This window comes from Gigantopelta aegis, chromosome 6 (assembly GCF_016097555.1).
Source record: "Gigantopelta aegis isolate Gae_Host chromosome 6, Gae_host_genome, whole genome shotgun sequence".
Lineage (NCBI taxonomy): Eukaryota > Metazoa > Mollusca > Gastropoda > Neomphalida > Peltospiridae > Gigantopelta > Gigantopelta aegis.
The window spans coordinates 30,240,774-30,260,081 of NC_054704.1; the positions used below are offsets into that span (position 1 = coordinate 30,240,774).

Sequence of the window (19,308 nt, forward strand, 5' to 3'; positions counted from 1 at the left end):
GGCAACTACAGGGGTTGCCTCAGAAACACTGCCTTGCTTCGTTGTAATTTTACATTAGTGCTGTTATAAAATGTAATAATTATGCTCCATGTTTACCTATTATTGTTATAAGTCTTAATCAGGGCCTTAGGAACGATATCTGGAGTAGGGGCGCACACTCTGTAATGGAGGGGGAACCGTCTCTAGAGGTGGGGCAAAAGCTATATTTTTATCTTTATTAATATAGAGGACAAAACCTCAAGTGGAGGGACACCCCCACCCCACACCTTAGTTCATATTTGCCTGCCTTAATGCAACCAGTCATCAGTGAAAAGTTACGTTTTTGTTTTGGGCAGTTTAATTCCTAGCTCAGACCTCAGATTATGGGGAGACATTATCTTATTTCTCATGTATACCGAGCTCTGATATTTCATCTTTTGTATTTAAAACCATTTTGTTTGCTAAGAGTTTTAAAAAATCACTCTCCTTGAACTAGTATCAGGGGAGTGGTGAGGAGCCACAGTGATAGCTTCCTTTAAACTGCAAGGAAAATATAGTAGTCAATAACATGATCAGTTATTTTTCCTCATGACCTCAATCCAAGATTAGCAGACAACAACTTTGTAGTAGCTTCAATCATTAGTAAAACAATATGCAAATTGTCATAAATATGTTACACAAAAGGTAATGACATATAGCACATTTAGGTATATGTGGGGGTGGGGAGATATTAGTTTTCAGTCATATGTTAGCTCATTTTGCAGTACTCAAACTTAATGGTGCAATGGACAATACCACACTGCTCCAACAACTCTGAAATTGATGCCCATCCTCAGATGAAAATCAAATATATAACCCCCACCTCATTTGCTGTTAATGTCATCTTCCAACACCGTATCAGCTTTAAATTCATGGAAACTGTCAATCTGTAACATTCCAGCATTAAAAATAAAAAACTTCGGGATCATCAGAATTATATTTCCTATGCAAATTTATATTATAAGTGTAACCAAACTATTGGTTATCTGGGGGAAACGTTGTTTTCGTAGATTAGCAAGCTGATTTTTGCACAAATTGAGATTAAATTGTCAAAATCTGCAAAACAACATTTATTCATAAAATAGCGTTACTGCCAAACAGCTATAGAGGCTACTAAAGAATCACTATGCATGTTTACATGGATTACAACTAATATTGTAGGCAGAATGATGGAAATATATGGTGAAAAACTTTCAGACCAACTAGCTTATGTTGCCTGAATATCTCTACCGTTATCCTAAATTTGAGGATTTGCTCCCGCAACTAGAGCCCATGTCCCCCATCACTACACCCACCCCCCACCCACCCCCAATCTCGCAGGCTTATGTGAAATATGAACAATGTTCCAGTTATCTAAAAAAAAAACCCAGAAACAAACAACACCCAAAACAACAAACAATATTAAAACAATGAAATAATCATAACATTCCTCTCTGTTCAGCTAAATTAAATTATCATTTGAAGCCTTCAAGGGCATGACTTTTTTTCTTCCAAATTACTTTTTGATATTAGGAAAACTCACATGTGATGTATATATACATCATATTACATGCACAGAATCTGTGAACTCGGTGGACAAACTTCATTCTGGATGGCAGTACAAAAATGAAGGGGGCGTTACACATGACACACCCCTTACCAACCTTTGTTTCTGTTTAGATGCTTAGACTAATTAAAGTTATTCAAAACTACTATTTACTATAACAGTATACACTATCAAATGTTTTACAGGTCATTCCACCCCAAGTCAAGCTTGTTTGTTATAAATTGGCACGTAGCCGTCAAAAACCGTCCGACTTGTTTCCAACTTTTTGTTACACGATGTGCACACATCGAATTTACGATAACCAGCAACACGTACAAGAACGTGATAAACAACTGAATAGAACAACTTACATCCAGTTATTCTAAAACGTGGATATCCTAACACAGTCCCAGACGTCTCAGATAATTGCTGTGACAAAACAGATTAACAACTAATCTTAACCAACTATACGCGGATCCAAACAAAACTGCAAAATAACTCACAAAGTTCCACTGACGTGCCTGCCCCAATTTGACCCTTGACATTGCTCGATGATATGATTGTGTCGATTATTTCCGGTCTTGCGGATCGAGCACCCAGTGGCGCAATTTATAACTGAATTAAAACTTTTAATGTAGTAAATATTGCGTTATTTAAATAATAATATATAGTAGTATATTTATTATTTTAAAAAGATGAAAACAAGGGATGAAAATGATATCTAACAATAACAATTGTCAATTGTAAATCGAGTAAATAAATTATTTATGATCCACCTTCCTAGTTCCAGTGTCCTCTAGCCGTATTTTGTATACCGTATATGGAATACAAAATGTTTGTGCTAGTCACTTAAACATGCAAGTTTTAAAAGGTTATGAGTAAGCTCGAAAAGAACCAAATTAAATGTATGTGGTGTTATATATAGTCTTGGTATTTTAGTCACAGTAGGTCTATAGAGGATATTTCATGTTTTGTCAAATATGATTTATATCTCATCTCGTGAAGTTTGTAATCATACCTCACGAGTCGCGCTTTCGCGACGAGTATGATATGATTACAAACTTCACGAGATGAGATATAAATCATATTTGACCCAAAAAAACCCATGATATTTTCTGTTTATTTTATAACTTTTGGAAATTTACCTTTATTTTTAAAAAGCCAGCAGCAAAATATTTCCGGCTTTCTTACAGTGAAGATAACACTTTCTACTGTGACGATAACACATTTTAGATTGAAAATTTCACTCTAAAATTTCACTATTTCACTCTAAAATTTCACATTTTAGAGTGAAATAGTGAAATTTTCACTCTAAAATGTGTTATCGTCACTGAGTGACTGATAACACTTTTATTTCACTGATATTTTAAGATCTTTCACTAAATGTTATATATAATAAACTTGACTACTATTTAGTTGTCCACAATTGATAATTAATAATTGTTACATAGAGTGCACTCTGGCTGTATATAATCTTGTTCGGGACGTAGCCCAGTGGCGTTTCGCTTGATGCGCGGTCGGTCTGGGATCGATCGCCGTCGGTGGGCCCATTGGACTATTTCTCGCTCCAGCCAGTGCACCATGGCTGGTATATCAAAGACCGTGGTATGTGTTATCCTGTCTGTGGGATGATGCATATAAAGGCCCTTACTGCTAACTAAAAAGTGGCGACAACGTGTTTTCTCTCAATATGTATGGTAATTAACAATATGTCCGACGCCATATAACCGTAAATAAAATGTGTTGAGTGCGTCGTTAAATAAAACATTTCCTTCCTTACAGAGATAAGGGGCGGGAGGAATAGCTCGAGTGAAATTAAGTTTCCTCAATCTCCGCAAACTCCAAAATGTAGCCTACCCCTCCAAAATGATTCAGTACCCATTTCCGCTACATGTATTACACTAAAGCTATTGTATATACATATATTATTTTATTTAGTACACGCGAAGTGTAAAATATGGCAGGTATTTTATTTTATTTTTTCCCTCATACAACACTTGGTATCAAACATACGTGGATGGAACACATACTTATATATAGAAGCAAAACCTTTGGCACGAATCTGTATACTTATTTTGTGGACAAATAACTAAACTGGTGCTGGAGTTCATGCTACGAAAATAATGTTATTGGTTGTTTTGGAAAGGGAACCAGTTTACACATCTTGTGACAGATCGAAGTTTATTTATAAATATTTTTTTAACCTACATTTTAAATATGTTTCAATTTAATACTATTTTAAGTGTTATATGTTTTGCTTCTTGTGTCACTATAAATGTCAGCGCATGTGGAGCGATCACTCATATTGAAATAAGTAAGTTTTCTCAAGACCCCCAAAATACACCATATCACCAAAGATTTTTTTTAGTCTCCCACCAGAATTCTAGGTGTTTTCGTAGCTGTATGAATGAATCTGCTTGTCATTGAAAGTTATATTGTTGACTTTTTTTTTACTGCAATATATGCTGTTTAAACTGATCTGAGTAATCCTAAAACAAAATTATGTATTAGGATGGGGTGAGTAATAAATGAAGTGATTTTGTTTATTGGCTGGGCACAGTGAAAAGTCAAATGTGGTCAAATGTGAACAGAAGTTAAAAATGACAAAAGTCACTTTTCGCACCCATGTTTTGACTTCTTACATGTAGTAAATATTACATATTTAACAGTCATTTTTAATATATTTGACCAATGGTACTTTTTTTTTTTCATCTTCTAAAACTGACACATAATATATTTTGTCTATTAAAGGGACATTCCTGAGTTTACTGCAATGTTTTAGATGTTATAGACTAACAGAGACTTTTTAACGATTGTAATTACATATCAAATATATTTTTCTGCATAAAATATTAGTGGCTGTGTATTAGACGTGTTTCTGATCATTCTACTATTTGTACTAGGTTAAATTTCATTTTATTTCCTAAAATATATTTTTTCGTACGTATGAAATTATTTGAAGACAAAATCCAGTTTGGGCTTCTTATAAATATTAAGATGACGAGAAACACATTGAAGATACTGATATTCTAAACAAGAAAATATATTTAATATGTAAGTTTAATCGTAGAAATATTTTATTTTTTGGAAACATCTTACAATGCAGCGAACTCAGGAATGTCCCTTTAATTATGAAAAATAAAAAACATACCAACATAAACGTCATGTTCTGCTCAATATAAAACTTTGACAGGTCAAAGTTAGACCTCTTTTTTTTTTTTTTTAATGTGGCAAAATCATTGTAACAAAGTATGCTAATTTTAATTTTGAATACGGTCATCACTTTATATCTCGAGCTTACAATAAAAATAAACTGAGTGCATGACATTTCCATTTTTAGAACACTGGAAAAATTCCATTACCAAATTGCTATTTAAATTTTTTTGTTTGTATTTAAACAAATTGTACTATTTATGAAATATTGATTTGAAGTGAAATTAGGGTAAGATATGTTGTAGGGTGCGAAAAGTGAAAGTTGTCGATCTTAATATATTTCATAATAAATTTGTTAAAACCTTATTTGAGCATTTAAATTAGTTATATAGATGATATTTGAGTATTTAAATTAGTTATGAAGTAAATACTAAATAAAGGCTTTTGGACTGCTACATACATGTACTGTTATCTATATACAGTGAAACCTCTCAAAATCAGACCCTCTGTAAACCGGAATTCCCTCAAAACTGGATGTTTATCATGGTCCCTTTTTAAATATCTGTGCAGAAGAGAACCTCTTAAAACCAGACTTTTTACTTAGCCCAAGGATGTCTGGTTTAGTAGAGTTTCAATATATATTCAACCTGATTTTTGTATTTAATAATAAAACAAAAATCATATATTTAATTAAATACTGACACTAGTTATCAGACACAGCCATTATTTTAGAGTTTAACAATGAATACCACTTAGTGAGTAGGGTTTGCATTAGTTCTGTGATGTCTGGTGTTTAGTTTAGTACAGCCCTAATGTGTTGTACGATTGATCGATCTCATCCATTTGTATTTTTCTATTTTATTTATCCGGTATTTCAGGACTGGTAGGAGCAGGATGTAGTCCCATGTGTGGGCGATCTAGGAACAATCCCTGTCAGTGGGCCCATTAGGCTAATACTCATTCCAGCCAGTGTGCCACGATTGGTTTATCAAAAGCCATGGTATGTGCTATCCTGTCTCGGATGGTGCATCTTTTGCTACTAATAGAAAATGTAGCGGGTTTCCTTTCTAAGACTATTTGTCAAAATTACCAAATGTTTAACACCAAATGGGTGATGATTAATACAATGATTTGCTCTAGTGGTGTCAGTAAACAACAAACTTTAACTTTCATGTCTGGTATGTTATGAACATTTCTTTCTTTTTTAGGCTATAAATAGACATATAATATGTAGTCTGATGAAGAAATCTGATTTTTGTTTTCCTTCTAAATTTCAGGTCACAGAGCCCTTGAGCATTTCAAAAATGTATCTACTGTATATGATTATCAAAAGGTATGGTTGGAGATTTCCAAAGCTTTTATTTTATTGTGGAAACATATTTTAAAGATGTGAAACAAGGATGTGATTTTTTTTCTAGTTTTTTTTATGAATTCAACTTTTTCTGCATACAATAATTTATACAAAGCAGACTGGATCTGACCAGATCTGGAATGTTGAAAAAACCCACAACTTTTATTTAATTATGTTGTAAAGGTTCAGCTTTTAAAAATATTATTTCAGCTTTTGTTTTTAAATGGGTATCATATCTTTGATAAGACCAATCTTTCTTGTACCAAGCTATAATTAATTTTTAAAAATTGTCCCTACTCCATTTGTTTTAAAATCATATTTTGTTAGATATTGTTTTGTTAAGAAAAACATATCATTTTTATGTAGCAATAATGATAATAAAATGTTACTGAGTTCTGACTTAATCAGGGCACATTTTATTCTGTTTCAGAGATCGCTAATTGTAACACAATTCTAAATGTTAAAGGTAGAGTAAACTCAAACAAGAGATTTATGTGTTGGAAAGATGCATACCCGGACCACCAACACATACTGACACTTTAACAAATGAAAAACGCGTAATTTTAGAGTTAATAAAAAAACATGATTATTCATGCTAACTAGGGGCAGCCATTTTGTTTCGTTTTTGTGACGTCCAGTGGTAGAGCTTGGGGTGAAGTGACGTCGGCTCAGTCCATCTGCTCTATGCACAGTGTAAACAAACACTCTAATTTACGACAAGGCGCTTCGCTTTCATCAACCTGACTTGTAAAACAACATAAATGACTTGATAGTATAATAAACTATTTAACTAAATATATTTCAGTTTGCATCAATAGAACGAAATGGAGTTATAGTATTTTTCCTTTTTTAAAAAATACAAAGAAAAAATGCATATTATTAAGCCTATTGGTATGCTACGTTCGAGCAAAAATGACCATTCACCCAAGTGATAATTTTCTTTTCTTTGGGACTACGTAATTGGTCAGTTTTGTGATTTTAGATGGGAAACTCTACTTAATCAAGGGTATTACAGAATTACTTACAGTAATAAAGCAAGATGGCTGATAGAGGGATGTCCGTGCGGTTAACACACAATACCTTGTGATCTTAATAAAAGAGGCACGTCTTTTTAGTGTGTCTAGACACAGTGTCTGGGGACGGTCTAAATATACACCTGCCAATCAGGAACCACAGGTACAGGCCATGGAAAAAAAAGACCAATTAACTAAAAAAACACTCCAATTATTATTTCAGTACATGGGTTAATTTATGTACAAACCATAATACAGTTATTTCAACACTTTGACAGTGGTGGTTTATTTTGTATTAAAAGTAATATATAATTGTTGCTGGCTTACTGTGATGACTATTATTACAGAATATTGCAATGCATCAGCAAAAATCAGGTATGTTTTGTTTCTTCAGTTCAAAGACTAATTCCTGACGTGACACGTTAGGTATTACGTAACCACCAGCTCGCCAGAGGGTGTATTCACTGGGATGGTACAAAATGGCTGCGCCTGTTATATATAATAGCCATTACATTTAAACGTTTTATTAATTAACTATACGATTATACTTGTTGATATTAAGCAATAATGTGCATTATATATCGTTAAATATGCATACCAGGTCAAATGCCTTGATTGTCCCTTCCTTCAATTTAATGGGGGGGAGGGGTTACTCTTGTAGTGTTCTGCTGCTGCTAACATGTACAATCATCTACTTTTTGTGTTCAGTAGATATTAGCTGCCAATTGTTTTTCAAACAATCCTACTTTCAGAGATAATGAATATCCTGTCAACTGTTATAGTATTATAGTTACATTCATTTAAGACTTTAACACCATACATTTCCATATAATTTATAAAGACCGTTTCATGTGCCGTTCATGCTTCTTCTTTTTTTAACAAATACATAAATGTAAATGTTCAGATTTTTGCAGTACATTCAGCTGCTGCTGTTGTATATTTTATTTTTGATTGTAGCTAGCCTGGAAGCATCAGGATGCATTCCAAGCAGGATCATCGTATCCAGACTCTTACTATGACAGTATTTGTGCCAAAGGCAAGTTTATTTTCCTCGAATGCTTTCTCTTTTTGTCAAATTAATTGCAAAAACTTACAGTATTAGATTACTAATGAAATGTATTAATAAATTTGACTCTGACTTGTTTGATTATTGTTATTTGCATTAAAAAAAAAAAATTATTCACCGTCTTCAATCTTTCAGCGGGTGGGACGTAGACCAGTGGTAAAGCATTCACTCAGTGTGCGGTCGATCTGGGATCGATCCCCGTTGGTGGGCCCATTGGGCTATTTCTTGTTCCAGCCAGTGCACCACGACTGGTATATCAAAGGCTGTGAGATGGTGCATATAAAAGATCCCTTGCTGCTAATCAAAAAAGAATAGCACATGAAGTGGCGACAGCGGGTTTCCTCTCTCAATGTCTGTGTGATCCTTAACCATTTGTCTGAAACCATATAACCAGAAATAAAATATGTTGAGTGTGTCGTTAAATAAAACATTTCTGTCAATCTTTCAGTGTCAGAAAGCTACGTTTTACAATAACTGTAAACAAAACAAATCCATTGGACCAAATATTCCATTCTAGCCATGATATGCATAGTATTTTCTGTCAGAGAAGGATCTTCCTGCTAATCATTGAGAGTACCCCCCTGGTAGGAGTTGTTGCAGCAAATGTCCACTATATTGTAGAATATGCAATGGTTGCTGTCACTATATTGCTGAAGTCCATAATTTGTTTTTTTATATTTCATTTCTATTCAATTTCATGTACTTACCTTTGTTTGACACCCAATAGCCGATGTGTATTTTTGTGCTGGGTTGTTAATTCATTCTTGATATTTCATTTACATTTCATTTATTTTTATTTTTTTTGTTTCAGGTATTTATCACAGTGTATCAGAAGATACACACTGGTCTCCATATATTAATGCCACAATCAATCACATCCAAAAATATTACCCGCTACCCTGGGATAAAGTAAGTATGAATTAAATTAATTATATAGTTCAATATGCCTTAATTGCCTAAAATAATTAACCCACCCAAATCGTATTTATGAGATTTGCTATTCCTCTATTGTCTACTAAACCTCCCGTAATAAAATATTTCTTGTTGTCCATGTTTATTTTATTAATTTTATATTTTTTTATATTTTATTTTTTAATTGGCCCGGAAATTATGATAATGTCAGGGACGGGGCGCTGAATCACTATCTTACAAATAATGTTGAACATAAATAATATTAAGTACATACAATACATAAAGAGTATTGTTAAATTAAATATGTTCAAATTGATTGTACATTCTTGCATAGAGAGAGAGAGAGAGAGAGAGAGAGAGAGAGAGAGAGAGAGAGAGAGAGAGAGAGAGAGAGAGAGAGAGAGAGAGAGAGAGATATGAAGTAAAACAGGACAGCAAGAAAGTAATAACATTAAAAAGCAACATAAAAATACACACACGTACACACAAATAACAATTGTATACATGTGATTAGTTTCCTGTCAGTTGTATTGTAGTTTATTTATGCTCTGTAATACAGTGGGAAGTAGATATTATATTAAATTACTATATATTACATCTGTTGCTGGAGACGAGAGGATTGCAACATTTTTTAAAATTATTTTTATTCAATTAAACATTTTCAACTAATGTTTATTTCTTATTGTTTGAATCAATAGCATAATTTGAAAAAAACCTATGTACAATGAAACCCTTCTAAACTGGACACCCTTAGAACAAAGAAAAATGTCCGGTTTTAAGAGGGATCTGGTTTAGAGAGGTTAAGTTATATACTAATTTTTTAAAAGGGACTCTGTAAAATGTCCGGTTTTAAGAGGGATCTGGTTTAGAGAGGTTAACTTCTATACTGATTTTTTAAAAGGGACTGTAAAATGTCCGGTTTTCAGGGAATACCGGTTTACAGAGGGTTTGGTTTTGAGAGGTTTCAAATCATATTCACAGCAAAATAGTTCTGTTTGTAAGAGATACTATAGAATTGAGAAGAGTGATTATAATTTATATAACTGATTTGTGTATTTATTGTTGTTTATGGTTTTTCACAGGCTACAGAAAAGCTGGTGGTCTTCATGCTTGGCGTCGTGTCACACCAGGTGGCAGACATCTTGTGGCACAACCTCGGTATTCAGCAGGGATTTCTCCAAACAATGGCCAATGTAAGTGTCAGATTATGTTTTTTAGTTCAGTCAACTAGTAGAAAGGTGTCAGAAATAATCAATTCTTGGTTGTTTTACAAACATTAAGCCTACATTTTGAATATAACAAAATAATACGCTATAGGCCTAACAAATGCGAAAAATTTTGGTCACAATAAGGTTTTGACTTGCCCGATGTTGTTTCCATCTCCTGGGGTGACTGTAAATTTAACACACTGTAGTAATCCAAATAAACAGGACCCATATTCACAAAATATAGTAAGCCTAGTTTTACACGTAAATGTAAATCTACGACTGAAGAGCTATTCACGAAACAACGAAAACGTAAGTTACGTGTAAAGTTGGACGTAAATATAAGAGTGCCTCAGGTTGCAACTAACGCTGCACGTAAGTTGTGTACATATAATAAATCAAGCACGATCGCCGTTATTTACTATTATTTACGAAAACTAGCAGCATTTCCAATAAATGAAGCAGTTTGCTATAGCGAATGCCCACGGATTGAACATATTTTTGTTCGTGATCGAACGGATGTTTTCGACTTGGCCAATTTCTCCTGAGTTATCTTTTCCTTTTTAAGAAATGTCCTCAAGTTCGTACCAAAACGCGGATCCCCACCAATACCAAAATGCCATGGTTCACTGTTCGCAATGTTATTGTTAGCAGACGACAAACAAAATTGCGTTTTGTGCATTTGTTATTTACCCGGTAGCCATCGTTTCTAATGTGTTTTTATTAATTACTCCAGTGAGAATGTTAAATCGTAGATTTACGTCCAACTAAGTTACGTTTACATTTACGACCATCTTTGAGAATAAGGTGCTTCTTGCACGTAAACGTAAATCTACGGCACACGTAAGTGCTAGTCGTAGACGTAAATTTACACCTTTTTGTGAATATGGGTCCAGGCCTTTTCAGTGTGATATATATATCACTGAAAATACATGATATCAATCCTTTAAGAAGTTGCATAAGACTATTGTAGATAGCTTGTTTTTTTTTAATTGGTTGGCTTACACAAATATTTGTGTTCAGTTTGATTGACCAGCATTTGAATTTTTTATTTGGGTGTATTTTATATATTGTTGCCATTATTTGTTATATGTTTTGAGTAAAAAAACAAAAAGAGGCAATTTTAGCTTTAAGTAATATTTTAATTGTAGGCTCATTTAATATGTTTTGTAGATCAACTTCCATGGTGCATTTGCGAAAGCTCATACTGTAGGGGACTTTGGTAAGCTCATATTCAAATATTCATAGCTAATGACCCATGCATTCATTCATCAATCTGCCTTTTCCTCCTACCTGTATATTTAAGATGTGAATTTATTTTGTTGGGGTTACCTGTATTTAGCAACTGTTAAAGTGACACTCTACTGGGTATGCATATTTTCGTGTGTATGTGTGAGTGTATGTGTTTTAAAAAATCCAAACAACAATTAACAGTTCTTGCAATTTCCCAATCCCATGGAGATTGCTGCAAAGCTTTTAAATCTTCGCACTTTTTTTGCTGTACACTATATTCAATTCAGTCCCCATAGTATGTTGTTTGCCATGGTCATTTTCTTAATTCCAGGAGTTGTTTAATCAGGCCTCTAATAATTGCGAGAACAATTGTTTCATTAGCACGTTGCTCGTGTAAATTTAATTTTGTATAACCTATTTTTTGTTCGTGCAGAATTTGGAGCACCATTTACTTGGATATAACGGGTTAGGCAAAAAGGAAATGGGTTTTTTGAATTTATTTCTGCATAACCAATAAATGGGTGAGGCAAATGTTAAATTTTCAGAGACCTGTTAATGATAACATTTTAATTAACATTAAGGTTAACATAGTGAGCGTTTAAATAATAAAACTGGTTTACTATGCACAGCAGAAACCTCTTCTTCCTCTAGTTAATAAAACTACACTTCAGTTGATGGATGGACTTTGGGTGGATGGTGTTGGTATTTGGATGGCTGGATGGAATAAATGTTTGAATGGATGAATTACTGAAAGAATGAATGAGTGGGTGATCGAGTAAATGAATGGATGAATGAATGAATGAATGAATGAATCTTTAACAATATGACCGAACACTACACTTAAACCTTTCATTTTTGATGGATGTTGAATAGTGTAATTTTGTTTTACTTTACAGGAGGTGATGTTTTGAATTTATTCAACCTCAACATGAGTTTTGTGGGTGAAATATCTGAATGGTAAGTTCAAAGTAAAGACATTATTTATGTCACAAGTGCCAAACTTTTAAATAATGTCAAAGATAAACAGAAATCGAGTGGGACAGGAATATATAAATTTGGGACAATTTAAAAAACCCTATTATGTTTGATGTAAGAATAGGAATAAACTTAAGGGGTGATTCAAATTTATAAATGCTACAAAAAGGGTATACACTGAATTAGTCAAATGAATGTGTGGGCCAATGAATGGATGGATCAGATGAATCGAAGAACAAATTATTAAATTAATTAACTAATTCATAATTAGCTACATATTGCTTTATGTTAAACACCTATTACCAGCAGTCGACCAAACTGTTGAGGTGTGTCATTAAACATTCCTTCTTTCCCCCCAAATATACTGAACAACAAAAGAAAAACAAATAATTAGTTTTCTTTAAGGTATTTAAAATTACTCATTTTGAATCTCATTATTTGTGTCAGTTAATTTCTTTTTTTTTTCTTTAATAAAAACAACAAAAAACCCCGCAACAAACATTTAACACAGAGACAAAGACATTTTAAAATAAATTTTTGGACATTACAAACATAGATGATGATGAGATGAATGGTGAAGCGGCAGTATTTCCATTTCGGTATGGCACTACTTGACAGGTCCGTGCTCCACACTTACTGTCAGTTGAGCTATCTCGGTATCACCCGAACCCAGGGTACATGGAACCTGCAGTACATGCCAGGTAATCATCCCCCATGTGGGATCATACACTCAAGAGACACACCCATAATCGCACCCGTGAAGTGGGTAAAACTCTGTGTATGTGTCCTTACATCTAACTATTACCGTATTTGACCGGAAATTAGCCCATGTCTTTGAATAAGCCCCCCTCCGTTTTGATAGCATTTAAGAAATTAGGCCCTCATTCGTAAATAAGCCCACCCCCAACTTCGTCACCTTATAAATAACACAAAACTGCAAGTTTGCTCAAAGTTCATTTAAAAGGTCATACCTCCTGCAGATAATTAAACACAAATGTAACAATATTTTACCACCAGTGAGATTTAGTAGTCTAACAGTAACAGTGTGTAACATTGTTTTCAATTTCATGCCTGCAGCATTTCTTTGAAGTACCCAAACCCAAGTCTGAACTAAAAACCAATGTCTATTTTTACCACCACACTGGGTCCGCAGTTAATGCTAATTAGGCAAATACCTTATTCTGATTGGCTAAGAACAATGGCCTAGATTGACAATTCTTTGTAGTGTAAGCTGGCTGCCTGTCAGAAACGTGTGTATACGCTATTGAGTTTGTTGTTTTAAGTCTTCTCAGCATTAAATTTAGTCTTCTCAGCATTAAATTTTGGATGTAAATAAACAGCACTGGTAAGTAATTGTAACATAGAAGGTGTGTTTCTGATAATTAGATACTAGTAAAAAAAACAATTTAATTAATAAACAATTATTATTTATTAATAACAAATAGAACACTAATTAATAGATGTGCTACTGGACGTTTTTTGTTTTCTTCCTAGTTCATTTAATTATTATTTATTTTAATTATTTGGGTTTTTTTGTTGGTTTTTTTCAACAAAACTGGCCCCTTGTCTGGGAATAAGCCCACCCCATGCTAAGCTTACAATGAGTTGTCTTGGGCCCCTGGGCTTATTTCCGGTCAAATACGGTAAGCCTGGCGGTGTACTCACTCTGGGTTGGAGTCGGTACTGGCATGAAAAATCCCCATTGCCTCAGGTGGGATACGAACCCAGTACCTACCAGCCAGAAGTCTGATGGCATAACCACTACACCAACGAGGCCGGTTTAAAAATTGTTGAATCTTGTCATGTGAACATTTTAGGCCCATTTTAACAGGATATTTACATGTACCAACTTAAATTTATCATGAAAAAAACTACAACAATTAAAATAAGTATGTTTCTTTTGTTGTGCAGTATATAAATGTTAAAAGTATTCCTAAAAAACATAATGAGGTTGGGGAGAGGTATTATTTTGTGTCTAATGGGTCTGTGTGAATTTTGTGAAGGGGGGGTGGGGGTAAATATTTTTTTAATTTGTATTTTTTAAGACAGATACTCCTATTGATGTCTGAGTATTTTATTTTTGATCAGGTATATTCCGGTGGATGATCTTTACAAGATATATTTGGAGATGTATGGTTCAGAGAAGATACCGGTCAGTATCATCAAAGAATGTACTACAATCATGTTCCTTGAAAGGTAGGTTATCTCACTGGTATATTTTTAGAAACATTTTATTATAACTTCTTCATCTTTCAAGGCATGCCAGATCTGTTCATACAAATTAAATAAATGAACAGGAAACTGTTTATTGCTGTGATTTTTATACGCCCGTCTATGATAGGTCGTGTTATGGTATGGCGTCTGTTAACTTTTTCTTGTCTGAACCCTATCTTGCATACAGATGCATACAGGACCATTAAACCTCACATGTAGGAACAACTTGGGATGGTGGTGTGTCACATACTATTACTAGGTCACTGTGACTTACTTTTCGTGGTTTACTGCACACAGTAAATCCTTGTCCAGACCATATATTGCATACAGATGCATACAGGACCATCAGACCTCACATGTTAGAACAACTTGGGATGGTGGTGTGTCATATACAATTACTAGGTCACTGTGATACAAATAAATAAAATAATTTGTCTATATTCTGAACATCATAGGAAAATCTTGTTTAGCCTTTGAAGAAGTCAGGACTTCATTAATCAGACAGCACCTTCTCCAGTGGATACAGTATCATCAGTAGTTGGTCCAAAACAAACTGTTCATCCATCACATTGCAAAAATTTCACATAATTAGAATTGAATCATACCTGTAACATATTCGTTAACTGATGATGGGTCGAATACGTCCAGAGTCGACAATAAGCCTTCGCTCGAACTAAATTATCGGTCCCGTCTGTGTTATTAGCTATATTTCCCTCGAACTGGTGACACATCAAATATCAAATGAAACACCACCGAAAAGAACCAACAATTGCCGTGTTTGCGCAGTTGGTTATTACAACATTTGGATTATAATAATTTAGGCGGAACGAGTTATAGATGGATCGGAGAATCGCGACAATAGCCAGGCAATCCTTTCTTTGCCATACTTGTCATGCTGTGTGTTCACCCAGCAGCTATCGGTAAAAGTATTTCAAGTACAGCTAGTGTCACGGTGCCTTTTCGATGAACTGTGATACCAAACAATTGGCCTCGGCGGGAAGCGTTACTCTGAACACGTCTACCAGACCAGTTTTCAATGAAACCAGGGGTGAGATACTCAGCTGTCATCACTTCAGCAGCCACACATTGAATTAATACCGACAAGGGAGTAATTTCTAATAACTCCTTTCACTCTGATATGTTGTTATATAACACACTGATGAAATTTTTAAGTTTTTATTTTTTTAAAGTTATGTAATTCATTTCAATACTAATTAAATTAACCTTCATGCATTTAATCAAAAAGTATTTTAACTAGAGCGAATTTATTTGCAAGCAAACTGTTTGGGGTTTAAACATGGTATTTTGAACGTTTCATTCGCAGTGTTAAGATAAAAAAAATTATTATAATTTTGTTTATTTCCAGTATCATTTACTCAAGCCATATACATGAAATACGTACAGTCCTTAGGAAGTAATCAACAGACAATGTATTCACATTAATAATTAATTTATGAACAGTCACACTGCATACTACTGATGTGCTGTGGTTTCTTATTAAATATACTACATACCCAGCTGAGGTTAAAACGCTGAGTAAGGTATGTTGATTTCGCCTAGCTTCAGCTGACAGAAAGTAAACTGCTGATAAAGCATTAATATCCAAAGACAGAAAATTACCTAATATTTGGGAATGAATAATGAATAAACAGAAGAAACAAATACTTCAAAACTATAATAAATATATTTATTTTGTGGGGCGAAATGACTCGGTACGAATGAGATTTAGGGCGAACCAACCCTGGGTGAATAGGACTAAGGGCGAGACAACGCAGAGTTCATAATGGTTTTAGGGGAAAACGACCCGGATTCGAATAATATGTATCTGATGCTTTCGAGACGTTTCGGCCCCGCTACACATTCGGCCCCATAACCCTAGTCATTTCTGCCCCGGTTATTGTTGTTTTATAAATCAAATTATTCAGTCACTTGTGTTTTGTTATTAAATTTTATCGTAAGTATTGTAATTTCTTTCTCGCGTTCTCTTTCTTTCTTTCTCTCTTTTTGTGATTTTTTTTTTTTTTAATTGAACATAATATCCGAGTGTTAAAGAATAAATAAGAGCCAACCAACCAAAACTGTATTTAGCTTTGATAATCCAAAAATGAAAATGAACTGATTTTCTTGTTTGTATAAATACAATTTAATAAATTGCAATAAATTGTTTTGCGTTTGTTCTACTTAATTATATTTCCATATAGACCCTTCCCATAACAGGGGCGCTTTACATGTGGCTAGAATTGGAACCACTGATGTTTGACGTCAGTAGGGGTTACATGTGTACAGAAATTAAGTATGATCACAAAGAATGTTTTCCATGCGGAGCACTCACTCAGGGTTTGGAGTCTGTATCTGGATTAAAAATCCCATGCTTCGACAAATTTGTATTTTATTTATATTATTACGGGTGTATGTGACCATCTAAAGTGTTAATATACCAATTACAGCATATATCTGTATACACGAACACTAGATCACCGTATATTGCGACGGTTTAGGGCCGAGCATGTACTGGGGCCGGAACGTCCTGACACCTATCTTAATTCAACTTTCTAACTAATGTTACAGAAATATCCGATGTTGACCGAATGGTTCGGTCGAACTACCCGATGGGTCGACACTTTCTCGAGCACCGATGGGGTTCGAGCCAACGAGATTCAACTGTATATATATATATAGACAAAACTACATATATGTGGTTTTCTGATTTCTGTATTCCACGAGTGTATTTCCTGCAGGAAACCCCGATGCCGCAGGCAAATGACAAATGACAACAAGCCGACGCCATCCACACCGAAACGACCTTGGGGTGCATATCGTCAATGTCCCAAATTGCATTATGCTTTCAACTCCGGTCAATTTGTTTTCTTATGCACGGTTCGTGCATTCATCGAGATCCGATTTGTTGTCGTTTGCATCATCTCGTTCGTTTGTGAGATTTTTCTTTACAGTTCGAGAACATTAAAACAATAAAGTACAGACAAGTAAGTATCTATAGCCTAGTCCGTCCCATCCTACAAAAATGTAGGGGTTTTTTTGTAAAAAAAAAAGAAAGAAAAGAAAAGTAGCTAATTTTGTATGCATCTTAGAAAACAATCGGCTCAGAAATAAATGACTAGTAAATTCCATAGTATGAAAAAAGGCGTTCCCCGTAAAACAAGACTATAAATACATTAAATTAATTTTACTATACCTTCCCACAGAGAAAACCTTTTTTCATACTATGGAATGTGCTATAAGTTATTTATTTCTGAGCAGTCTGTTTTCACAACTGCACACAAAAAATAGTATTGTTTTGTTATTTCCAAAACACTTTTACTTTTGTTTTTACATCAAACTAAACTGAAATTATTCACACAAAAAAACATCTTCATTGATGGATGGGACGGACTAAAAGTCGTTTTTGTTTATTTCTTAAAATTAAAATAAGTTATTTATTTCTGAGCAGACTGTTTTCACAACTACACACAAAAAATAGTATTGTTTTGTTATTTCCAAAACACTTTTACTCTTATTTTTTTACGTCAGACTAAACTGAAATTATTCACACAAAAAACATCTTCATAGAGGGATGGGACGGACTAAAAGTCGTTTTTGTTTATTTCTTAAAATTACCGATACCGGGTCGACTTGACTCGTAGAATTCAAGAGTTATTTATCGTCTTTTCTACTACATCACAAGTATTAGAACATACAGTGTAGAAAAATAATTCGCACGAAAAGCTAAAGAACAAAACAAGAATAAAAGTTGTAAATTAGTGGTAAGCTGTCTCCACGACCATTTTCATCGTCATCTGTCAGGTCGGTGGTTCGTCGGAAGATGTTCCAGGTTCAAACTGATACGGCATATTTATTATTTGTTGTGTTGCACAAATATTAGTCCAGTCGTCATTACTACACTATTCATCATCGAAAGAAGAATCGCATGATCAATGAGCTTGGCAGTCGCTGTCGGTCCCACGTTCGCTTGCGCTGGAAGTCATCTCGTGGTAGGTTTCTGTGAAGCGCGTTCCCTACGTGACGTCACAGCTATTTACAGGCAAATGTTTTTACCGAGAATTTTACTCGGTCGTTTCCGGTAGTGTTCTACGGGAGTGATGTTTTAATACTTTTATGGGGCATTTTCGTAATTATTGATTTACATATCGGTGTAAAATATTATTTCAATGAATTAAGAAAGCATTTAATTGTGGAATTTGAAATTTTAGTGTATGGTCTGGCACAGCACTTTAATATCTATAGTTTTCCATCAAACTCCTGACAAGCGTATCATTTACCTCACTGGTACTCTTGGGTTTTTTTTTATTATTGACAAATTGATGTTATTAGTGTATGTATGTGTGTGTGTGTGTGTGTGTGTGTGTATATATATATATATATATATATGCACATAGTTTGATTTTTCATCCACACAAAATTGTTTTTGGTATTGAATGTGTTTGCTTTACAGATTTCATAATCTGTAATTTCATATAATCAAACAATATGAAAGCTACAAACTGTATATTTAGTATGTACAGTGAAACCTATCTAACTGGATCATGCTGGGGACCTAATATTTATCCCATTTAAACAGGATCTGGTATTTAGACGGTCGCATTTTAGAATTTAACAAATTCTGGACCATGAAACTCAGCTGGTTT

The 19,308-nt window shown here is 34.1% G+C and overlaps 2 protein-coding genes across 12 annotated transcripts in view; one reads left to right on the forward strand and one right to left on the reverse strand.

Annotated features, from left to right (window-relative positions):
- Positions 1-2,118, reverse strand: part of LOC121374073 (disabled homolog 2-like) — a 51,985-nt gene extending 49,867 nt beyond the window's left edge. For 9 of the 10 annotated variants that reach the window (XM_041500976.1, XM_041500980.1, XM_041500978.1 and 6 more), the window contains exon 1: positions 2,047-2,118. The gene's annotated coding sequence lies outside the window, so the exon portion shown is untranslated. Of the gene's footprint in view, positions 1-1,914 lie in introns of all 10 variants that reach the window. The other variant, XM_041500973.1, reaches the window with a different exon arrangement.
- A 1,587-nt stretch (positions 2,119-3,705) lies between these two features.
- The window catches only part of LOC121374135 (phosphatidylinositol-glycan-specific phospholipase D-like), a 41,415-nt gene continuing 25,812 nt past the window's right edge, over positions 3,706-19,308 (forward strand). For both annotated transcript variants that reach the window (XR_005958190.1, XM_041501089.1), the window contains exons 1-8: positions 3,706-3,857; positions 5,974-6,029; positions 8,018-8,096; positions 8,938-9,035; positions 10,121-10,231; positions 11,417-11,465; positions 12,373-12,433; positions 14,540-14,647. Coding sequence is in view for 1 of the 2 variants with exons in the window: in XM_041501089.1 (XP_041357023.1) it covers positions 3,761-3,857; positions 5,974-6,029; positions 8,018-8,096; positions 8,938-9,035; positions 10,121-10,231; positions 11,417-11,465; positions 12,373-12,433; positions 14,540-14,647 (659 nt within the window). In the remaining variant the exon portion in view is untranslated. The remainder of the gene's footprint in view (positions 3,858-5,973; positions 6,030-8,017; positions 8,097-8,937; positions 9,036-10,120; positions 10,232-11,416; positions 11,466-12,372; positions 12,434-14,539; positions 14,648-19,308) is intronic.